This window comes from Coturnix japonica, unplaced genomic scaffold, assembly GCF_054131305.1.
Source record: "Coturnix japonica strain WE unplaced genomic scaffold, WE-NBRP24 Scf142, whole genome shotgun sequence".
Taxonomy (NCBI): Eukaryota; Metazoa; Chordata; class Aves; order Galliformes; family Phasianidae; genus Coturnix; species Coturnix japonica.
Window position 1 is genome coordinate 26,376 of NW_028189045.1, and position 17,496 is coordinate 43,871.

General features: G+C 56.1%; 1 protein-coding gene across 1 annotated transcript in view; it reads left to right on the forward strand.

Moving 5' to 3' along the window:
• Positions 1-17,496, forward strand: part of LOC107307351 (histone-lysine N-methyltransferase 2B-like) — a gene marked incomplete at its 5' end in the record, with an annotated part of 95,109 nt that overhangs the window by 25,611 nt on the left and 52,002 nt on the right. The window contains 3 exons of the mRNA XM_085535628.1: positions 293-371; positions 6,236-6,390; positions 14,841-14,984. Of these exons, the coding sequence (XP_085391754.1) occupies positions 293-371; positions 6,236-6,390; positions 14,841-14,984 (378 nt within the window). The remainder of the gene's footprint in view (positions 1-292; positions 372-6,235; positions 6,391-14,840; positions 14,985-17,496) is intronic.

The window sequence follows — 17,496 nt, forward strand, 5'->3', positions numbered from 1 at the left end:
TCTCTGGGTCTTTCTATGGGTCTCTCTATGGGGTCTCTATGGGGTCTCTGGGTTCTCTGTGGATCTTTCAATGGGTCTCTATGGGTCTCTATGGGGTCTATAGGGTCTCTATAGGGTCTCTATACGTCCCTATGGGTCTCTATGGGTCTTTATGGTGTCTCTATGGGGTCTCTATGGAGTCTCTGGGGTCTCTGGGGTCTCTATGGGTCTCTCTATGGGGTCTTTCTATGGTGTCTCTATGGGTTCGCTCTGTGTCGCTATGGGGCAGCTCACCCCACACATCCCCCCACAGGCTCCATCCGCATTGACAGCCTGGGGGCGCTGACGGAGCTGTCGGAGTGTGACGGGCGGCTCTACCCCGTGGGCTACCAGTGAGTGCTATGGGGCTATGGGGGCTATGGGGGCTATGGGGCTATGGGGCTATGGGGGCTATGGGGGGCTATGGGGCTATGGGGGCTATGGGGCTATGGGGGGCTATGGGGCAATGGGGCTATGGGAGCTATGGGGGGCTATGGGGCTATGGGGGCTATGGGGGCTATGGGGCTATGGGGCTATGGGGGCTATGGGGGGCTATGGGGCTATGGGGGCTATGGGGCTATGGGGGGCTATGGGGCAATGGGGCTATGGGAGCTATGGGGGGCTATGGGGCTATGGGGGCTATGGGGGCTATGGGGCTATGGGGGGCTATGGGGCAATGGGGCTATGGGGGCTATGGGGCTATGGGGGGCTATGGGGCAATGGGGGCTATGGGGGCTATGGGGCTGTGGGGGGCTATGGGGCAATGGGGGGCTATGGGGGCTATGGGGCAATGAGGGGCTATGGGGTCATTGGTGGCTATGGGGGCAATGGGGAGCTATGGGGGCAATGGGGGCTATGGGGCTATGGGGGGCTATGGGGCAATGGGGGGTAATGGGGGGCAATGGGGGCTATGGGGGCTATGGGTCAATGAGGGCTATGGGGCAATGGGGGGCTATGGGGTAATTGGTGGCTATGGGGGGCTATGGGGGCTATGGGGGGCTATGGGGTAATTGGTGGCTATGGGGGGCTATGAGGGCAATGGGGGCTATGGGGCTATGGGGGCAATGGAGGGCTATGGGGGGTAATGGGGGCTATGGGGCTATGGGGGCTATGGGGGGCTATGGGGCAATGGGGGATATGGGGCAATGGGGGGCTATGGGGGCTATGGGGCAATGGGGGGCTGTGGGGGCAATGGGGACTATGGGGGCTATGGAGGGCTATGGGGCTATGGGGGCTATGGGGGGCTATGGGGGCTATGCGGCTGTGGGGGGCTATGGGGCAATGGGGGGCTATGGGGGCTATGGGGGCTATGGGGGGCTATGGGGGGTAATGGGGGGCTATGGGGCAATGGGGGGTAATGGGGGCTATGGGAGCTATGGGGGACAATGGGGGCTATGGGGCTATGGGGGCTATGGGGGGCAATGGATGGCTATGGGGGGCTATGGGGCAATGGGGGCTATGGGGCTATGGGGCTATGGGGGCTATGGGGCTATGGGAGGCTATGGGGCAAGGGGGGCTATGGGGCTATGGGGGGCTATGGGGCAATGGGGGCTATGGGGCTATGGGTGCTATGGGGGGCTATGGGGGCTATGGGGCAATGGGGGGCTATGGGGCAATGGGGGCTATGGGGGGCTATGGGGCTATGGGGGCTGTGGGGGGCTATGGGGCAATGGGGGCTATGGGGCAATGGGGGGCTATGGGGGCTGTGGGGGGCTATGGGGCAATGGGGGGCTATGGGGCAATGGGGGGCTATGGGGGCTGTGGGGGGCTATGGGGCAATGGGGGGCTATGGGGTAATTGGTGGCTATGGGGGGCTATGGGGCTATGGGGGGCTATGGGGTAATTGGTGGCTATGGGGGGCTATGGGGCAATGGGGGCTATGGGGATATGGGGGGCAATGGGGGCTATGGGGCTATGGGGGGCTATGGGGCTATGGGGGCTATGGGGGCTATGGGGGGCTATGGGGGGCTATGGGGCTATGGGGGCTATTGGGCAATGGGGGCTATGGGGCAATGGGGGGCTATGGGGTAATTGGTGGCTATGGGGGGCTATGGGGCAATGGGGGCTATGGGGCTATGGGGGGCTATGGGGTAATTGGTGGCTATGGGGCTATGGGGTAATTGGTGGCTATGGGGGGCTATGGGGCAATGGGGGCTATGGGGCAATGGGGGGCTATGGGGTAATTGGTGGCTATGGGGCTATGGGGGGCTATGGGGAAATTGGTGGCTATGGGGGGCTATGGGGCAATGGGGGCTATGGGGCAATGGGGGGCTATGGGGTAATTGGTGGCTATGGGGCAATGGGGGGCTATGGGGGCTGTGGGGCAATGGGGGCTATGGGGGTAATGGGGGCTATGGGGGGCTATGGGGGCTATGGGGCAATGGGGAGCTATGGGGCAATGGGGGCTATGGGGCAATGGGGGCTATGGGGGCAATGGGGACTATGGGGGCTATGGGGCTATGGGGCTGTGGGGCTATGGGGCTTTGGGGGGCTATGGGGGGCTATGGGGGCTATGGGGGGCTATGGGGCAATGGGGGGCTATGGGGGCTATGGGGCAATGGGGGCTACAGGCTATGGGGGGCTATGGGGCTGTGGGGGTAATGGAGGCTATGGGGGCTGTGGGGCTTTGGGGGCTATGGGGGGCTATGGGGGCTATGGGGGCTGTGGGGGGCTATGGGGCAATGGGGGGTAATAGGGGCTATGGGGGCTATGAGGCTATGGGGCTATGGGGCAATGGGGGGCTATGGGGCTATGGGGGGCTATGGGGGCTATGAGGCTATGGGGGCAATGGGGGGCTATGGGGGCTATGGGGCAATGGGGGCTACAGACTATGGGGGGCTATGGGGCTGTGGGGGTAATGGGGGCTATGGGGCTATGGGGGCTATGGGGGGCTATGGGGGCTGTGGGGGCTATGGGGGGCTATGGGGCAATGGGGGCTATGGGGCCATGGGGCTGTGGGGGGCTATGGGGCTATGGGAGCTATGGGGCTATGGGGGCTATGGGGCTATGGGGGGCTATGGGGGGCTATGGGGCAAGGGGGGCTATGGGGCTATGGGGGGCTATGGGGCAATGGGGGCTATGGGGTAATTGGTGGCTATGGGGGGCTATGGGGTAATTGGTGGCTATGGGGGGCTATGGGGCAATGGGGGCTATGGGGGCTATGGGGCTATGGGGCTGTGGGGGCTATCGGGCTATGGGGGCTGTGGGGGGCTATGGGGCAATGGGGGGCTATGGGGGCTATGGGGCTATGGGAGCTATGGGGGCTATGGGGGGCTATGGGGCTGTGGGGGCTATGGGGCAATGGGGGGCTATGGGGGCTATGGGGCTATGGGGCTGTGGGGGACTATGGGGGGCTATGGGGCTATGGGGGCTATGGAGGACTATGGGGCTATGGGGGCTATGGGGGGCTATGGGGGCTGTGGGGCTGTGGGGGGCTATGGGGCTATGGGGGCTATGGGGGGCTATGGGGGCTATGGGGGGCTATGGGGCTATGGGGGCTATGGGGCTGTGGGGGACTATGGGGGCTATGGGGCTATGGGGGGCTATGGGGTAATGGGGGCTATGGGGCTATGGGGTAATGGGGGCTATGGGGCTATGGGGCTGTGGGGGGCTATGGGGGCTATGAGGGCTATGGGGCAGTGGGGGGTAATGGGGGGCTATGGGGGCAATGGGGGGCTATGGGGCTATGGGGGGTAATGGGGGCTATGGGGGCTATGGGGCTATGGGGGCTATGGGGCTATGGGGGGCTATGGGGCAATGGGGGGTAATGGGGGGCTATGGGGGGCTATGGGGGCTATGGGGCTATGGGGGGCTATGGGGGCTATGGGGCTATGCGGCTGTGGGGGGCTATGGGGGCTATGGGCGGCTATGGGGCTATGGGGGCTGTGGGGGGCTATGGGGCAATGGGGGGCTATGGGGAAATTGGTGGCTATGGGGGGCTATGGGGCAATGGGGGCTATGGGGCTATGGGGGCTATGGGGCTATGGGGGGCTATGGGGGCTGTGGGGGGCTATGGGGCTATGGGGGCTATGGGGTAATAGGTGGCTATGGGGCTATGGGGTAATGGGGGCTATGGGGCTATGGGGGCTATGGGGGGCTATGGGGTAATGGGGGCTATGGGGCTATGGGGCTGTGGGGGGCTATGGGGGCTATGAGGCTATGGGGGCAATGGGGGGCTATGGGGGCTATGGGGCTATGGGGGCTATGGGGGGCTATGGGGCTATGGGGGCTATGGGGCTATGGGGGGCTATGGGGCTATGGGGCTGTGGGGGACTATGGGGGGCTATGGGGCAATGGGGGGTAATGGGGGGCTATGGGGCTGTGGGGGACTATGGGGGGCTATGGGGCTATGGGGGCTATGGGGGCTATGGGGCTATGCGGCTGTGGGGGGCTATGGGGGCTATGGGGCTATGGGGGGCTATGGGGCTGTGGGGGGCTATGGGGCAATGGGGGCTATGGGGGCTATGGGGCTGTGGGGGGCTATGGGGCAATGGGGGGCTATGGGGGCTATGGGGCAATGGGGGGCTATGGGGTCATTGGTGGCTATGGGGCAATGGGGGGCTATGGGGGCAATGGGGGCTATGGGGCTGTGGGGGCTATGGGGGGCTATGAGGGCTATGGGGCAATGGGGAGCTATGGGGCAATAGGGGCTATGGGGGGCTATGGGGGCTGTGGGGAGCTATGGGGCAATGGGGGGCAATGGGGGGCTATGGGGTAATTGGTGGCTATGGGGGGCTATGGGGCAATGGGGGGCTATGGGGCTATGGGGGCTATGGGGGCTATGGGGGGCTATGGGGCAATGAGGGGCTATGGGGGGTAATGGGGGCTATGGGGCTATGGGGGCTATGAGGCTATGGGGGCAATGGAGGGCTATGGGGGCTATGGGGCTATGGGGGCTATGGGGCTGTGGGGGGTAATGGAAGGTAATGGGGTCTATGGGGTTTAATGGGCCTCAATGCGGTCCATACTTGTTTGTACTTGTCCATACTGGTCCATACTGGTTCTTACTGGTCCGTACTGGTCCATACTGGTCCATACTGGTCCATACTGGTCCTTAATATTCCATACTGGTTCTTAATATTCCATACTGGTCCGTACTGGTCCATACTGGTCCATACTGGTCCATACTGGTCCTTAATATTCCATACTGGTTCTTAATATTCCATACTGGTCCGTACTGGTCCATACTGGTCCATACTGTTCCGTACTGGTCCGTACTGGTTCTTACTGTTCCGTACTGTTCCATACTGGTCCATAATGTTCCATGCTGGTCCATACTGGTCCATACTGGTCCTTAATATTCCATTCTGGTCCTTAATATTCCATACTTGTCCGTACTGTTCCATACTGGTCCATACTGGTCCGTACTGGTCCTTAATATTCCATACTGGTTCTTACTGGTCCATACTGTTCCATACTGGTCCATACTGTTCCATACTGTTCCATGCTGGTCCGTACTGGTCCTTAATATTCCATACTGTTCCATACTGTTCCGTACTGGTCCGTACTGGTTCTTACTGGTCCGTACTGGTCCGTACTGGTCCGTACTGGTTTGTACTGCTCCTTAATATTCCGTACTGGTCCATACTGGTCCATACTGGTCCGTATTGTTCCATACTGGTCCATACTATTCCGTACTGGTCTGTACTGTTCCATACTGGTCCATACTGTTCCGTACTGCTCCATACTGGTCCATACTGGTCCATACTGGTCCATACTGGTCCCTACTGTTCCATACTGGTCCATACTGGTCCATACTGGTCCGTACTGGCCCGTACTGGTCCGTACTGGTCCATACTGTTCCGTACTGGTCCATACTGTTCCATACTGGTCCATACTGGTCCATACTGTTCCATACTGTTCCGTACTGTTCCATACTGTTCCATACTGCTCCATACTGGTCCGTACTGTTCCATACTGTTCCATACTGGTCCGTACTGTTCCGTACTGGTCCATACTGGTCCGTACTGTTCCATACTGTTCCATACTGTTCCATTCTGTTCCATACTGGTCCGTACTGGTCCATACTGTTCCATACTGGTCCATACTGTTCCATACTGGTCCATACTGGTCCTTAATATTCCATACTGGTCCATACTGGTCCATACTGGTCTGTACTGTTCCATACTGGTCCATACTGTTCCGTACTGGTCTGTACTGGTCTGTACTGGTCTGTACTGGTCTGTACTGGTCCGTACTGGTTGATATTGTTCCGCAGGTGCCGCCGTCTGTACTGGAGCACTCGTGACGCGCGGCGCCGCTGCTGGTATCGCTGCCGCATCGTGGAGCATCGACCCGAGAACGGAACCGAGGACGGAACCGAACCCAGGGAACCGCCCGAGGACAACAGGACCATCGTGCACGGAACCAACGGTGAGCAGCAGAACCGGGACCTAGAACCCATAGGGTACCACAGGGCACCCAGAACCCAAGTGTCTCCTATATCCCATAGGACACCCAATCCCATAGGGCACCTAGAACACATAGGGAATCTAGAACACATAGGGGATCTAGAACACACGGGGAACCTAGAACCCATAGGGCACCTAGAACACATAGGGGATCTAGAACACACGGGGAACCTAGAACCCATAGGGCACCTAGAACACATAGGGCACCTAGAATGCAAATGGCACCTAGAACGCATAGGGGATCTAGAACGCATCATAGGACATCTAGAACACATAGGGTATCTAGAATGCATAGGGCACCTAGATCGCATAGAGAATCTAGAACACATAGGGAATGCTAGATCACATAGGGCACCTAGAACACATAGGGGATCTAGAACGCATAGGACATCTAGAACACACAGGGAACCTAGAACCCATTAGGGCACCTATAACACATAGGGCACCTAGAATGCAAATGGCACCTAGAACGCATAGGGAACCTAGAACCCATTAGGGCACCTAGATCGCATAGGGAATCTAGAACACAAATGGCCCCCAGAACCCAAATGGCACCAGGACCCATAGGACACCCAATCCCATAGGGCACCTAGAACACATAAAACATCTAGAACACACAGGGAACCTAGAACCCATAGGGTACCACAGGGCACCCAGAACCCAAATGTCTCCTATATCCCATAGGGTACCATAGGGCACCCAGAACCCAAGTGTCTCCTAGAACCCATAGGACACCCAATCCCATAGGGCACCTAGAACACATAGGAAATCTAGAACACATAGGACATCTAGAACACACAGGGAACCTAGAACCCATATGGTACCACAGGGCACCCAGAACCCAAGTGTCTCCTATATCCCATAGGGTACCATAGGGCACCCAGAACCCAAATGTCTCCTATATCCCATAGGACACCTAGAACACATAGGACATCTAGAGCACACAGGGAACCTAGAACCCATAGGGTACCACAGGGCACCCAGAACCCAAATGTCTCCTATATCCCGTAGGGTACCATAGGGCACCCAGAACCCAAATGTCTCCTAGAACCCATAGGACACCCAATCCCATAGGGCACCTAGAACGCAAATGGCACCTAGAACACATAGGGGATCTAGAACACATAGGACATCTAGAACACACAGGGAACCTAGACCGCATAGGGGATCTAGAATGCATAGGACATCTAGAACACACGGGGAACCTAGAACCCATTAGGGCACCTAGAATGCAAATGGAACCTAGAACGCATAGGGGATCTAGAACGCATAGGACATCTAGAACATGCAGGAAACTATGAAACCCATTAGGGCACCTAGAACACATAGGGTACCTAGAACACAAAGGACATCTAGAACACACAGGGAACCTAGAACCCATTGGGTACCACAGGGCACCCAGAACTCAAGTGTCTCCTAGAACCCATAGGACACCCAATCCCATAGGGCACCTATAACCCATAGGGTACCACAGGGCACCCAGAACCCAAATGTCTCCTAGAACCCATAGGGTACCATAGGGCACCTAGAACCCAAATGTCTCCTATATCCCATAGGGTACCACAGGGCACCTAGAACCCAAATGTCTCCTAGAACCCATAGGACACACAATCCCATAGGGCACCTAGAACACAAATGGCCCCCAGAACCCAAATGGCACCGGGACCCATAGGGCACCCAGAACCCAAATGTCTCCTAGAACCCATAGGGTACCACAGGGCACCCAGAACCCAAGTGTCTCCTAGAACCCATAGGACACCCAATCCCATAGGGCACCTAGAACGCAAATGGCACCTAGAACACATAGGGGATCTAGAACACATAGGAAATCTAGAACACACAGGGAACCTAGACCGCATAGGGGATCTAGAATGCATAGGACATCTAGAACACACGGGGAACCTAGAACCCATTAGGGCACCTAGAATGCAAATGGCACCTAGACCGCATAGGGGATCTAGAACGCATAGGACATCTAGAACACGCGGGGAACCTAGAACCCATTAGGGCACCTAGAACACATGGGGAATCTAGAACACATAGGACATCTAGAACACATAGGACATCTAGAACCCATAGGGTACCACAGGGCACCGAGAACCCAAATGTCTCCTAGAACCCATAGGACACCCAATCCCATAGGGCACCTAGAACACATAGGGAATCTAGAACACATAGGACATCTAGAACCCATAGGGTACCACAGGGCACCCAGAACCCAAATGTCTCCTAGAACCCATAGGGTACCATAGGGCACCCAGAACCCAAATGTCTCCTAGAACCCATAGGACACCCAATCCCATAGGGCACCTAGAACACATAGGGAATCTAGAACACATAGGGGATCTAGAACACACAGGGAACCTAGAACCCATTAGGGCACCTAGAACACATAGGGCACCTAGAATGCAAATGGCACCTAGAACGCATAGGGGATCTAGAACGCATCATAGGACATCTAGAACACATAGGGTATCTGGAATGCATAGGGCACCTAGAACACATAGGGGATCTAGAACACATAGGGGGTCTAGAACACACGGGGAACCTAGAACCCATTAGGGCACCTAGAACACATAGGGCACCTAGAATGCAAATGGCACCTAGAATGCATAGGGGATCTAGAACGCATCATAGGACATCTAGAACACATAGGGTATCTAGAATGCATAGGGCACCTAGATCGCATAGAGAATCTAGAACACATAGGGAATGCTAGATCACATAGGGCACCTAGAGCACATAGGGAATCTAGAACACATAGGACATCTAGAACCCATAGGGTACCACAGGGCACCCAGAACCCAAATGTCTCCTATATCCCATAGGGTACCACAGGGCACCCAAAACCCAAATGTCTCCTAGAACCCATAGGACACCCAATCCCATAGGGCACCTAGAACACATAGGGAATCTAGAACACATAGGACATCTAGAACACATAGGACATCTAGAACCCATAGGGTACCACAGGGCACCTAGAACCCAAGTGTCTCCTAGAACCCATAGGACACCCAATCCCATAGGGCACCTAGAACACATAGGGAATCTAGAACACATAGGACATCTAGAACACATAGGACATCTAGAACCCATAGGGTACCACAGGGCACCCAGAACCCAAGTGTCTCCTATATCCCATAGGGTACCACAGGGCACCCAGAACCCAAATGTCTCCTATATCCCATAGGGTACCATAGGGCACCCAGAACCCAAGTGTCTCCTAGAACCCATAGGGCACCACAGGGCACCCAGAACCCAAATGTCTCCTAGAACCCATAGGGTACCATAGGGCACCTAGAACCCAAATGTCTCCTATATCCCATAGGGTACCACAGGGCACCCAGAACCCAAATGTCTCCTATATCCCATAGGGTACCACAGGGCACCCAGAACCCAAATGTCTCCTAGAACCCATAGGACACCCAATCCCATAGGGCACCTAGAACACAAATGGCACCCAGAACCCAAATGGCACCGGGACCCATAGGGCACCCAGAACCCAAATGTCTCCTATATCCCATAGGACACCCAATCCCATAGGGCACCTAGAACACATAGGACATCTAGAACCCAAATGTCTCCTATATCCCATAGGGTACCATAGGGCACCCAGAACCCAAATGTCTCCTATATCCCATAGGGCACCCAGAACCCAAATGTCTCCTAGAACCCGTAGGACACCCAATCCCATAGGGCACCCAGAACACATAGGGAATCTAGAACACATAGGACATCTAGAACACACGGGGAACCTAGAACTCATAGGGTACCACAGGGCACCCAGAACCCAAATGTCTCCTAGAACCCATAGGACACCCAATCCCATAGGGCACCTAGAACACATAGGGAATCTAGAACACATAGGACATCTAGAACCCATAGGGTACCACAGGGCACCCAGAACCCAAATGTCTCCTATATCCCATAGGGTACCATAGGGCACCCAGAACCCAAATGTCTCCTAGAACCCATAGGACACCCAATCCCATAGGGCACCTAGAACACATAGGGAATCTAGAACACATAGGGCATCTAGAACACACAGGGAACCTAGAACCCATAGGGTACCACAGGGCACCCAGAACCCAAGTGTCTCCTAGAACCCATAGGACACCCAATCCCATAGGGCACCTAGAACACAAATGGCACCCAGAACCCATAAGGCACCTAAAACACAAATGGCCCCCAGAACCCAAATGTCTCCTATATCCCATAGGGCACCCAGAACCCAAATGTCTCCTATATCCCACAGGGCACCCAGAACCCAAATGTCTCCTATATCCCATAGGGCACCTAGAACCCAAATGTCTCCTATATCCCATAGGGTACCACAGGGCACCCAGAACCCAAATGTCTCCTAGAACCCATAGGGTACCACAGGGCACCCAGAACCCAAATGTCTCCTATATCCCATAGGACACCCAATCCCATAGGGCACCTAGAACACATAGGGAATCTAGAACACATAGGGGATCTAGAACACACAGGGAACCTAGAACCCATTAGGGCACCTAGAACACATAGGGCACCTAGAATGCAAATGGCACCTAGAACGCATAGGGGATCTAGAACGCATCATAGGACATCTAGAACACATAGGGTATCTGGAATGCATAGGGCACCTAGAACACATAGGGGATCTAGAACACATAGGGGGTCTAGAACACACGGGGAACCTAGAACCCATTAGGGCACCTAGAACACATAGGGCACCTAGAATGCAAATGGCACCTAGAATGCATAGGGGATCTAGAACGCATCATAGGACATCTAGAACACATAGGGTATCTAGAATGCATAGGGCACCTAGATCGCATAGAGAATCTAGAACACATAGGGAATGCTAGATCACATAGGGCACCTAGAGCACATAGGGAATCTAGAACACATAGGACATCTAGAACCCATAGGGTACCACAGGGCACCCAGAACCCAAATGTCTCCTATATCCCATAGGGTACCACAGGGCACCCAAAACCCAAATGTCTCCTAGAACCCATAGGACACCCAATCCCATAGGGCACCTAGAACACATAGGGAATCTAGAACACATAGGACATCTAGAACACATAGGACATCTAGAACCCATAGGGTACCACAGGGCACCTAGAACCCAAGTGTCTCCTAGAACCCATAGGACACCCAATCCCATAGGGCACCTAGAACACATAGGGAATCTAGAACACATAGGACATCTAGAACACATAGGACATCTAGAACCCATAGGGTACCACAGGGCACCTAGAACCCAAGTGTCTCCTAGAACCCATAGGACACCCAATCCCATAGGGCACCTAGAACACATAGGGAATCTAGAACACATAGGACATCTAGAACCCATAGGGTACCACAGGGCACCTAGAACCCAAGTGTCTCCTATATCCCATAGGGTACCACAGGGCACCCAGAACCCAAATGTCTTTTAGAACCCATAGGGTACCATAGGGCACCTAGAACCCAAGTGTCTCCTATATCCCATAGGGTACCACAGGGCACCTAGAACCCAAATGTCTCCTATATCCCATAGGACACCCAATCCCATAAGGCATCTAGAACACATAGGGAATCTAGAACACATAGGGCATCTAGAACACATGGGGAACCTAGAACCCATAGGGTACCACAGGGCACCCAGAACCCAAATGTCTCCTATATCCCATAGGGTACCACAGGGCACCCAGAACCCAAATGTCTCCTAGAACCCATAGGACACCCAATCCCATAGGGCACCTAGAACACAATTGGCACCCAGAACACATAGGACATCTAGAACACACGGGGAACCTAGAACACATAGGACATCTAGAACACAGGGGGAACCTAGAACCCATAGGGTACCATAGGGCACCCAGAACCCAAATGTCTCCTAGAACCCATAGGGTACCATAGGGCACCCAGAACCCAAGTGTCTCCTAGAACCCATAGGTCACCCAATCCCATAGGACACCCAATCCCATAGGGCACCTAGAACACATAGGGAATCCAGAACACATAGGACATCTAGAACCCATAGGGTACCACAGGGCACCCAGAACCCAAGTGTCTCCTATATCCCATAGGGTACCACAGGGCACCCAGAACCCAAATGTCTCCTATATCCCATAGGGACCCATAGGGCACCCAGAACCCAAATGTCTCCTAGAACCCATAGGGCACCATAGGGCATCCAGAACCCAAATGTCTCCTATATCCCATAGGGTACCCAATCCCATAGGGCACCTAGAACGCAAATGGCACCTAGAACACATAGGGGATCTAGAACACATAGGACATCTAGAACACACAGGGAACCTAGAACCCATTGGGGCACCTAGAACACATAGGGTATCTAGAACGCATAGGGCACCTAGAACACATAGGGCACCTAGAATGCATAGGGCACCTAGATTGCATAGAGCATCTAGAACACATAGGGAATTCTAGATCACATATGGCACCTATAACGCATAGGGGATCTAGACCGTATAGGGAACATAGAACCCAAATGGCACTAGGACCCAGAGGGCATCTAGAATCCAGAGGGCACCAGGACCCATAAGGCACCTAGAACCCAAAGGGAGCCTAGAACACAGACGGCATCTAGAACCCAAATGGCTCCAGGACCCAAGTGGCACCCAGAATGCAAATGGACTCCAGAACCATAGGGCACCTAGAACCCATAGAACACCTAGAACCCAAAGGGCACCGGGACCCAAATGGCACCTGGAACCCATAGGGCACCTAGAACCCAGAAGGCACCCAGAACCCAAAGGGCATCAGAACCCATAGGGCACCGGGACCAATAGGGCATTGGGACACATCGGGCACCTAGAACCCATACAGCACCTAGAACACATAGGGAATCTAAAACCCATGTGGCACCTGGAACACACAGGGCACCCAGAACCCAAATGGCACCAAGAACACGTAGGGCATCTAGAACCCATAGGACACTGGGACCCAAATGGCACCAAGAACCCAAAGGGAATCAGAACCCATAGGGCCCAAATGGCTCCTAGAACCCAAATGGCACATAGAACACAAATGGCATCGGGACCCATAGGACACCTAGAATCTAAACGGTGCCAGGACCCATATGGCACCTAGAACACAAAGGGCACCTAGAACACATAGGGAACCTAGAACCCAAATGGCACTGGGACCCATAGGGCACCTAGAACACAAATGGCTCTTAGAAGCCATAGGACACCTGGAACCCATAGGGTAAAGGTACCCAGAGGGAACCTAGAACCCATAGGGCACCTAGAAGCCATACAGCACCAGGACCCATAGGGCACCAGGACCCATAGGGCACCTAGAACCCATAGGGCACCCAGAACCCATAGGGCACCCAGAACCCATAGGGCACCAGGACCCATAGGGCACCAGGACCCATAGGGCACCTAGAACCCATACAGCACCTAGAACACAAATGGCCCTTAGAACCCAAATGGCACAGGGACCCATAGGGCACCCAGAACCCAAATGACCCTTCCAGGACCTTTAGGAACCATATGACCCCCCAGTGTGGGACCCCGGCCCCCTATGGGTCACCCCCAGCCCCATTGTAGCCCCCTATGGGTCACCCCCACCCCCTATGGGTCACCCCCAGCCCCATTGTAGCCCCCTATGTAGGACCCCCACCCCCTATGGGTCACCCCCAGACCCCATTAGAACCCCATGTGGGACCCCCATCCCCTATGGGTCACCCCAGCCCCATTGTAGCCCCCTATGTGGGACCCCCACCCTCTATGGGTCATCCCCAGCCTCATTGGACCCCACTATATGGGACCCCCATTCCCTATGGGTCACCCCCAGCCCCATTGAGCCCCCCCCATGTGGGACCCCCACCCTCTATGGGTCACCCCAGCCCCATTGGACACCCCCTATGTAGGACCCCCATCCCCTATGGGTCACCCCCAGCCCCATTGGACCCCTCTATATGGGACCCCCACCCCCTATGGGTCACCCCCAGCCCCATTGTAGCCCCCTATGTAGGACCCCCATCCCCTATGGGTCACCCCCAGCCCCATTGTAGCCCCCTATATGGGACCCCCACCCTCTATGGGTCACCCCCAGCCCCATTGTAGCCCCCTATGTGGGACCCCCATCCCCTATGGGTCACCCCAGCCCCATTGTAGCTCCCTATGTGGGACCCCCACCCTCTATGGGTCACACCCAGCCCCATTGTAGCCCCCTATATGGGACCCCCATCCCCTATGGGTCACCCCCAGCCCCATTGTAGTCCCCTATGTGGGACCCCCACCCTCTATGGGTCACCCCAGCCCCATTGTAGCCCCCCATGTGGGACCCCCAGCCCCATTGGACCCCTCTATATGGGACCCCCATCCCCTATGGGTCACCCCAGCCCCATTGAACCCCTCCCCCCCCCATAACCTGTGTGACCCCCACCCCATTCATTCCCACCAGGTGTCAGCATTGGGGTCCCCCCCAGCCCCCCCCGGACCCCTCCTCCCCCCCCCAGCAGCCGCGCCCCCCCCCCAGCCCGGACCCCCGGATTCTCCCCCACCCGACGGGCGCCCACAGGGAACTCAAGGCCGCTGCCGTCACCTGGTGGGTCATGGGGGGATATGGGGGGATATGGGGTATATGGGGTCAGAAGGGGATATGGGGTCAGGGGGGGTATGGGGGGATATGGGGGATATGGGGTTGGGAGGGGATATGGGGTCAGGGGAGTGTATGGGGGGATATGGGGGGATATGGGATCAGAAGGGGATATGGGGTCGGAAGGGGATATGGGGTCAGGGGGGTGTATGGGGGGATATGGGGTCGGGAGGGGATATGGGGTCAGGGGGGTATATGGGGGGATATAGGGGGATATGGGGTAGGAAGGGGATATGGGGTCAGGGGGGTGTATGGGGGGATATAGGGGGATATGGGGTCGGGAGGGGATATGGGGTCAGGGGAGTGTATGGGGGGATATGGGGTCGGGAGGGGATATGGGGTCAGGGGAGTGTATGGGGGGATATGGGGGGATATGGGATCAGAAGGGGATATGGGGTCGGAAGGGGATATGGGGTCAGGGGGGTGTATGGGGGGATATGGGGTCGGGGGGGATATGGGGTCAGGAGGGTGTATGGGGGGATATGGGGGATATGGGGGGATATGGGATCAGAAGGGGATATGGGGTCGGAAGGGGATATGGGGTCAGGGGAGTGTATGGGGGGATATGGGGTCAGAAGGGGATATGGGGTCAGGGGAGTGTATGGGGGGATATGGGGGATATGGGGTCAGAAGGGGATATGGGGTCAGGGGGTGTATGGGGGGATATGGGGGATATGGGGTCGGGAGGGGATATGGGGTCAGGGGGTGTATGGGGGGAAATGGGGGGATATGGGATCAGAAGGGGATATGGGGTTCGAAGGGGATATGGGGTCGGGAGGGGATATGGGGTCAGGGGAATGTATGGGGGGATATGGGGGATATGGGGGGATATGGGGTCGGGAGGGGAAAATGGGGGGGATATGGGGGATATGGGGGGATATGGGGTCAGGGGGGCGTATGGGGGGATATGGGGGGATATGGGGTCAGGGGGGTGTATGGGGGGATATGGGGTTGGGAGGGGATATGGGGTCAGGGGAGTGTATGGGGGGATATGGGGTTGGGAGGGGATATGGGGTCAGGGGGGGTATGGGGGGATATGGGGTCGGGAGGGGATATGGGGTCAGGGGGGTGTATGGGGGGATATGGGGTCAGGGGGAGAAAGGGGGGGCATATGGGGTCGAGGGGGTATAGGGTCGGAAGGGATATGGGGTCAGGGGAGTGTATGGGGGGATATAGGGGATATGGGGTCGGGGGGGGAAAATGGGGGGGATATGGGGTCGGAAGGGGATATGGGATCAGGGGAGTATATGGGGGATATGGGGGGATATGGGGTCAGGGAAGTGTATAGGGGGATATAGGGGATATGGAGGGATATGGGTCGGGGGGGGAAAATGGGGATATGGGGTCGGAAGGGGATATGGGGTCAGTGGGGTGTATGGGGGGATATGGGGGGATATGGGGTCAGGGGGGGGAAAATGGGGGGGATATGGGGTCTCCCCCCCATATCCCCTATATCCCCCTATCTCCCCCTATATCCCCCCATATCACCCCATATCCCCCCATATCCCCCCTATATCCCCCCATATCCCCCATATCCCCCATATCCCCTATCTCCCCCCATATCCCCCCTATATCCCCCTATATCCCCCCATATCCCCTATATCCTCCCCTATATCCCCCCATATCTCCCCCCATATCCCCTATATCCCCCACATCCCCCATAACCCCTATATCCCCCCCATATCCCCCCATATCCCCCCCTATATCCCGCCATATCCCCTATCTCCCCCTATCTCCCCCCATATCCACCCTATATCCCCCATATCCCCCATATCCCCCCATATCCCCCCATATCCCCCTATAATCTCCCCCTATATCCCCCCATATCCCCCATATCCCCTATATCACCCCATATCACCCCATATCCCCCTATATCCCCCCATATATCCCCCATATCTTTTATAATCTCCCCCTATCTCCCCCCATATCCCCCATATCCCCCCATATCCCCCCTATATCCCCCCATATCCCCCATATCCCCTATCTCCCCCCATATCCCCCCTATATCCCCCTATATCCCCCCATATCCCCTATATCCTCCCCTATATCCCCCCATATCTCCCCCCATATCCCCTATAATCTCCCCCCATATCCCCCATATCCCCTATATCCCCTATATCCCCCTATCTCCCCCCATATCCCCCAATATATCCCCCTATATCCCCTATATCCCCCCATACCCCCCCACATCCCCCATATCCCCCATATCCCCCATATCCCCCCTATCTCCTCCCATATCCCCCATATCCCCTATAATCTCCCCCTATCTCCCCCCAATATCCCCCATGTCCCCCATATCCCCCATATCCCCTATAATCCCCCATCTCCCCCCATATCCCCTATATCCCCCTATATCCCCCTTTCTCCCCCTATATCCCCCTATCTCCCCCCCATATCCTTTATATTCCCTATATACCCCATATCCCCCCATATCTCCCCATATCCCCTATAATCTCCCCCT